The 7,524-nt window shown below is 31.3% G+C and overlaps 1 protein-coding gene across 1 annotated transcript; it reads left to right on the forward strand.

Moving 5' to 3' along the window:
- The first annotated feature begins 1,606 nt into the window (after positions 1-1,606).
- LOC131600481 (ribosome biogenesis protein BRX1 homolog 2-like) lies at positions 1,607-5,766 on the forward strand. Its single transcript, XM_058872638.1, has 9 exons — positions 1,607-1,761; positions 1,926-2,163; positions 3,249-3,390; positions 3,985-4,063; positions 4,237-4,361; positions 4,783-4,884; positions 5,052-5,120; positions 5,207-5,305; positions 5,389-5,766. Exons 2-9 carry the CDS (start codon positions 1,943-1,945, stop codon positions 5,518-5,520), a joined length of 969 nt encoding a protein of 322 aa, XP_058728621.1. The 5' UTR covers positions 1,607-1,761; positions 1,926-1,942; the 3' UTR covers positions 5,521-5,766.
- Positions 5,767-7,524: the final 1,758 nt, after the last annotated feature.

Here is a 7,524-nt window from a genome sequence, read left to right on the forward strand (position 1 = left end):
AGGAGAATATAAATTATCAATTAAAACTGTTAGATTTAAAGAAAATATAGGAGTAAGATTTGACGAAAATCTTTAAACATACTCTTAAAGACAATATAATTCATCTCATATATAATCGAGTTGACTTATGAACCTAACGATTTAAATTATGTATAGTTCAAGTTCAGCTCATTTAGTTAACGAATTTATTTTTTAACTCATATTTTAGCTCATTTAGTTCATGAACCTAATTCAACAAATTAATTGTCGAATTGAATTCTGATTTGTTTTTGAGTTGGTTCAGTTCATTTTCAGCCATAATTATCATGTAGTTAAAAGAAATTCTCATTCTTTTCCTCACTCCAGCATTTAAGTTTTTACAATTTTAAAATTTGAACACATCTTGTTTTCCTATTTGTTTTTACAATATTAAAATTTGAACATATATTGTTTTCCTATTTCAAAATAAATTAGTAATCAATTGTTCCATTACATGACTTGTATTACACTTTCTATGTTATTGATATTGTTTGGATTGCAAAATCTAAATACGTTCGGGGCTTGTTTTCAAATTACAAAAATCAAACATACCTTAAGAAAACTTTTGGATTTTATGATTCGAACCATGATACTCCATAGTGTTGGAGTTAAGTTTATATTAATTTTTTTGTTAAATTGAAAATTTTATTTATTTATCAGTAATGGGCAGGAACAACATGTTCAAGACTCGCACTAAAGAAAAAGAGAATTCATTATTGTCTCTACTAGATAGAAGTGTGTTTGTAAGAAACACATTGATAGAGTTAGTAGTAGAGCTTAATTTAACTAGAAAAAAATAGTCACATACAATTTCTTTGGCACAATATAGGTTTGTCACAACAAGCTCAGTCTAATTGGCCCTCTCTTCAGCAAACCACTTGAATACAAACCCTCTTTAAGAACTGCAATATCGGAATCACAACCAAAAACTATTGTAAGACAAATTAAAACCATAAATAGCAAAATCTAACAAAACAAAACATGAAAACTGAATCAAAACCACAAACTTTGCAAACGAACGTTGAACAATGGTAGAACGAAGATAACCTTGTTCAAAGTTTCCAAAAAAAATTTGAAATCTCTTGGGCGATACTAGAATTTTTTTTAAAAAGTGAGATTTTTACCGAAAATTTTGAAATTTTTGAGAGATTTTACCAGATATTTTGAAATTTCTAGTAGATTTTACCGGAAATTTTCGTTAAATTTTACCCTAAATTTTGAAATTTCCAATAGCTTTTATCGAAATTTTTGTAATTTTCAGGAGATTTTATCAGACATTTCGAAATGTATAGGATTCAACCACAAATTTTGAAAATTCGGGAACTAATTGCAACTTTTCGAAAATTTTGTAAATACCAAAAATTTCAATATGGTACCAAAAATTTCGTTCGGAAAAATTATCCTCAATTTACCAAAGACATTTTTAAAATAATGGAAAATGGAAGGTGCCAATATAATTTGGAGTGTCAAGTAAAATTCTCCCTAGAGTATAGATAGCAGTTGAAAAAACAAAGCCCAATACTATTCCTTTTCCTTTTGAAGAGAAAAAAAAAACACATTTTAATTTTAACATTTTTTTACAAATAAATAAAACCCCTAAAACCCTAAACCAACACAAAAACTCAGCAAGCGCGCATCTTCGTTTTCAACAGAGACGCCGCAGAAAACTCAGCAGCTCCATCAAGTTGCTCAACTCGCCGGAAAACAAAACCCACCCGGAGTTTCTCACCGGCCTCAGAATCAGTGAGAATTCGTCATATTCATCTTATATACTTACATTTTACGATTAATCGGTGTTCCATATTGTTCATATTGTTCAGTATTTCGTTCTAGATTACCTGACCTCATAGCTACTTTAGCACCTCTTTTTTACGATTAATGGTGTTTCTGATATATGTTATGTTCAGATTTGTAGCCAAAAAAAATGGCGAAGAAGAGAAAGCGCAGCGAGAAGGTTGAAGCTGCGGCGGTTCCGAAAAAGGACGATGTTGCTCCAGAGAGACCAGTTAGGACTCTTTTAGGATGGAAGAATAAGAAGGAGAATGAAAATGAAAATGAAGTTGAGGTGAAGGATAATGGTTCTTCACCTATATTCAGGAACAAAGAGAAAGTTTTGGTCACTTGCTCTAGGCGTATTGTTTTCAGGTATAAACTTCAAAACACAATTATATATTTTTGTATTCAATAAGCTTGTTTTGAGTTTAGATTCATTTATAAGTATCGAAAATCACTCTTTACAACCCCAAATCACTCCAATGAAAACTCTGCACATTTCATTAGATCCATGCATACTTTCTAACTACTAGCCGCTATCTCTTTATTCCGTTCATATATTCATATTGTTCAATGATATTCATGTTTTTAACAATAAATGTATATTTTGATTTATTTTTTTTTTTTTTTTTTTGTATTTTCTCATTTGGTCATCTATAAAGTGCCATGTTTGTGTCGGAAGATGACTAAATCATTTTACATCCTCTAAATGTTATTAATACTCGTGAAGTCCTTTTGTGTTCATGAGATTACATTAGGGGTTACATTTTCAATTTCAAATATTTCAATTGTACTTTATCATATAGTTTGGTCATCTACAAAGCAAATGGTCATCTACAAAGCAAATTGGATCCCATGTTCCAAGTTTGTGTCGGAATTTGACTAAATCAATTTATTTCCTCCATTTCTTCATAACTCATGGATTTTTATTCTATTCATTCATGGGGTAATGTTGAGGGATAATATCTGTTTATCACTATTCTCTAATTGTTTCGCTTTCTATCTCGAATTCTTATCTTATCAGTTGTTTTTTAATATGTTGTCCTATCTATTTGGTTCCTTACTAATTAATTTCATTCTTTTTGATGATAATTCATTTGAGATTCTTTATTCAATGTTATATTCTTTCTTATATTTATTTGATCCTTCAAGTGTTAATATCTTTGTTATAGTTCTGTTTAATTTTGCGAATGAGATTTTAATTAGTAGAGGAAGATCTTAAACTAACCTCAAAATTGGAAAGTGTCACGGGAGAGGTGTTGTCTACTTTGAATCAGTTTATATGATTTTGGCTGTAGTAATAGTGCTTAGGGCATTTGATTAAACTGCGAGTTTTTGCGATTTCCAGTTGACAACACTAGGAATTAATCACAATGAAAATGTGTCTTTATTTTATGGGTTAGATCTTGATTGTGGTTTATTGATGGGTTGGAGTGTTTTTCATAAACTTATCATAGGTACCGACATTTGATGTTGAACATAGTATCGCTTCTGCCTCATTGCAAGAAGGATAACAAGGTTGAATCAAAAGAAACTAAAGGCGCCACATTGAACGAGCTTGTTGAGCTTAAAAACTGTTCGTCTTGTTTATTTTTCGAGGTATTCTTTGTAACTATTTTAGGCTATTAGGTTTTTTCAGTGCAAACTATGGATTATGTTATGAGCTATGCTTCTTTTGTTGAGTTAGAAAACTCACTGCATATGTGTGGGTTAAGGAGTTATTTTATTCGTTGCAAATGTTGTTATTTAAATAGATTCAATGCATTGTTGATGGGTAGTTTCAAACACATAGCATCTCTTTTCTGTTTGAGATTAATTGTACATTTGATTCTTTTATATTTTATGGATTTTTGTTTTAACCGTATAAACTTTTAATGTATAGCATACCTGCCCTCCTTCAATTTCTTTCCCAAGTTGGCTTTTCTTCTCTATTTAAGCAGTTTGTTCAATTTGAAATCGGATTGTTGGAGCACCATTTTCCACTTCATCTTTGAGTTTGAGCTCCATTTCTTAATCTTGGCCAAGTCTAATCAACTTGTGTGATTTGGATAACTGTCTTACTTTCCCATTCTGTATATACTTTCCACTTAATCTTGAGTTTGAGCTCCAGTTCATAATCTTGATCAAGTTTAATCAACTTGTGACATTTGGATAGCTGTCTCACTTTTTCCATTCTGTATATATGAATTTCAGTGCAGGAAGGCAAAAGATCTTTATCTCTGGATGTCAAAATGCCCGAATGGCCCATCTGTTAAATTTTTAGTTAGTGCCGGTAATTTTCTCATCTGATTGTTATCTTTAGGTTACTATAGAAACATATTTTGCTGATATGATTATATAGTATTGGTATCAGTATTCAGTTCTTCATTCTTCCTTTTGAATTATGATTAACTCCTTTTCTGAAGCCAATTTACTAGTTTCTCTTTTGCCCTCACCATTTTCCAGTGCACACAATGGAGGAATTGAAGCTAACTGGGAATCACCTAAAAGGTTCACGTCCACTTTTGACATTTTCATCAAATTTTGAAAAAGATGCATACTGGAAACTGCTGAAGGAGATGCTGTTACAGGTATTCAGTTCATCACTCTTCTATGTACTGTTTTGGATTAGAAAACAACAGTTATTTCAATAATATAGTCTTAGTTTGGTGCTTTGTGCTGTATGAATTGCTGGTGTGATTGAAACTAGTTTAATTTGCACCTCTCTAATGTTTATGTTTTCTTGCTGTGCAGCTGTTATATATCTTGGGAATTTTCTAAGCTGTCAACTGTTTACCTTAGAAATTCTCTTTTTGTTATGTTTGGCTCTAGTCACAATTTAATAGAGTAGAATGTCGACCAATCAAATGTTTCTGTACACAATTTTCTCTAATTTTTTGTTCTTGTACTTGAGATATGTATGGGTAGGGTCAGTGATTAGTTGGTTATTAGAATAATAATAGTAAACACATTTTGAATATTGCTGACATATTCTTTCTTTGCTTCATTCAGATATTTGAAACACCAAAGGACCATAGAAAGGCTAAGCCTTTCCATGACCATGTTTTTGTTTTCTCAATAGTTGATGACCACATTTGGTTCCGAAATTATCAGGTTTGTGTTTGCATTTGCACAAGATGTAAATAATTGGCATACTGTTTAGAGGCGTCTTAATAATTGGCATACTGTTTTGCGAACATGGCTTTGCAATGTTTGTCTCATTCTGCTTCATGATGTTTATTGAACAATTTTAAATAAACCACATCTTTATTCCCATGCAGATCTCTGTTCCTCATAATGAGTCAGACAAATTACCTCGAGGAGGCCTTGATAAAATGACATTAATTGAGGTCTGCAAACTTGCTTTGTCGATTTATATTTTGATTTGTCAATTCCTAAAATTTCCTTTAACCTATTTGCGCGAATACTTGCTTAGGTTGGTCCGCGGTTCTGCTTGAACCCAATTAAAATATTTGGTGGCAGTTTTGGAGGTCCAACTCTATATGAGAATCCATTCTACGTGTCGCCAAACCAGGTACCTACCTACCAATATGCTCTCGATTTGTACTCATTTTCTCTAGTTTTGTACTGTTTAACCCTTTTATGTCGTTATTGTAGATTCGAGCTATGCAGAAGAAGAAAAAGGCTGGAACATTTGCAAAGAAGGTCAAAGCAAAGACAAGGAGGAAAAGGCATGAGATGGCGAATCCTCTGGAGCAAGATGAGTTCGCAGATATGTGGAAAGATTAAACTTAAATTCACCTGCTTCTTTTTACCAAATGTAAGAATGGGCTATTCACATTAGAGTGGTTTTGTTTGGTGGCCCATTCTTTATAGTGGTTTTGATGTTGAGAATTGCTTTATGTGTTAATTTGGAGATTTAGGATGTACTTCTATGTTACCATCAAACTATGATCTGTATCATAAAAGGTAGATTACCTTGATTCTGTAATGTTTACTTTAATTCATGTGGGAACTATTTCAGGACTTGCTCTACCCTTATGCTATAACTATATTCTTATAATGCTTGGATGTTAGTATAAATTAACAATTGACTTCCTTTTTTAAGTTAGTAGCTTGTTTAACAAAATGAGAAGAAGTTGAGTCTGTTCCTTAGGGTCTATTTGGCTTAAGGAATTATGTTTTTCAACCTGTTTTATTTTCATCTTCAATGATCTGAGGAGCTTACAAAGAGTTTAAGGAACTTAGATTTTTAAAGGATTTAAAGAACTTAGATTTTTAAAGCCAATGCCTTTGCACTTCTTTTGCAAAACCAAGTGGTTCGTGGCGAACCATTGAATACCTTTTGGTTGATTGTTGTGTATCATCACTTAGGAAAGTTGCTAGAAGGAAAATATTATTGTGAAAGACATTTGTTGCTACACAAATTAATCTTTTTTGAACAATCTATGATAAACTTGAAATCTGATACTTTCTTCTGACTATCATAAAAGGTTCCCCAAACCAAGGTTGTCAGAATCGAATTTTTACCTTAACTCGTTTTACCTAGGTAAAATCGAAACGTAAAATCGAAACGTAAAATCATGGAGTTTACCTCATTAAAATTATATTAAATTTATATATACGACATATACTAATATAATATTCTAAATGCATTAATTATTTAAAATTTTAACTTAATTATAAAACAAAAATATACTATATCATCATAATAAAGTGTAATATTCACAAACATGTATCAAACTACATGAATTGTCCACCAAATTATATAATGTAACATCCAAAAGATTATAAAAAAAAACAATAGTTTCATAAGTTTTTCAAGTTCAAAAAAACAAATCTTTTCATCTACTTCTTCAACTTAATCAAAAGTTCAATCCTTCTACAACATCATCTTCATTAATTAAAATATTCATATTCGACTTGATTAAGTCCATCTCTAAATGTTAAAAATTCTTTAGTATTATAACCAAGATATGAATGTGAATAAAATTAAAAATCCATAGAGAAAATTTATGGGCCAAAATATAACATGTGATTTTTAACTTTAACAAAAAAAAAAAAAAAGTAAAATCAGGTCAAAGAGTAAAATCCAACGATTTTACATGATTTTACACGATTTCACCGATTTTAGAAAGATTTAAATCACGTAAAATCGTTCCAGAATACGATTTTATATAAAAAAAGTTTTTACCTGCGATTTAACACGAAATACTGACCTAAAAACGTGAAATCTATAGAATTTAGGTTTTAAATCGAGATTTTAACAACCTTGCCCCAAACTATTTTCTATGTTCTGCACCTGTGCTGGTGCAACACTTATACTGCAATAGATTTATGGTTTTGCAAATTGATGCAATAGATGTATGGTTTTTGCATATTGATAACCTGGCTTGAAGCTTTGTCATTCATAGCATGGATGTTCTATCCCTCATGTAACGTACTAACTCAATAGCTGCCACATAGAATAGATCTCCGAAGGAAAAAACCACTCATTTGGTGATGTATGCCCTTGTCTTAAGGAACTAAAGCAATGTTAATCATATTCAAATGAAGAGGGAAATCACTTCTAACCACAAACAACCTGCTCTAGAAATTTCGAAATCACACATGCCATAAAAATATGGATTGCGCCAAACAATACCATGACACTAATCAACTTGCATATAGAATTTAACATTCTTAAATCCTTAAACTATTCATAAAAACCAAAATGCCAACATTGCATTGTCCTCAACAGAAATAGTGGGATCTATATCATTGACGACACAATTATGAGAGCTAAGGTTCTTA

The sequence above is a fragment of the Vicia villosa genome, linkage group LG4, assembly GCF_029867415.1.
Source record: "Vicia villosa cultivar HV-30 ecotype Madison, WI linkage group LG4, Vvil1.0, whole genome shotgun sequence".
In the NCBI taxonomy this organism is placed as follows: Eukaryota; Viridiplantae; Streptophyta; class Magnoliopsida; order Fabales; family Fabaceae; genus Vicia; species Vicia villosa.

Bases quoted from the DNA above. Each gene is read 5' to 3' on its own strand.
- LOC131600481 (XM_058872638.1), top strand. From the start codon at position 1,943: ATGGCGAAGAAGAGAAAGCGCAGCGAGAAGGTTGAAGCTGCGGCGGTT. The intron at 4,064-4,236 runs GTAATTTTCTCA...ACCATTTTCCAG, and splicing joins TAAATTTTTAGTTAGTGCCG to TGCACACAATGGAGGAATTG. The intron at 4,885-5,051 runs GTTTGTGTTTGC...ATTCCCATGCAG, and splicing joins TTTGGTTCCGAAATTATCAG to ATCTCTGTTCCTCATAATGA.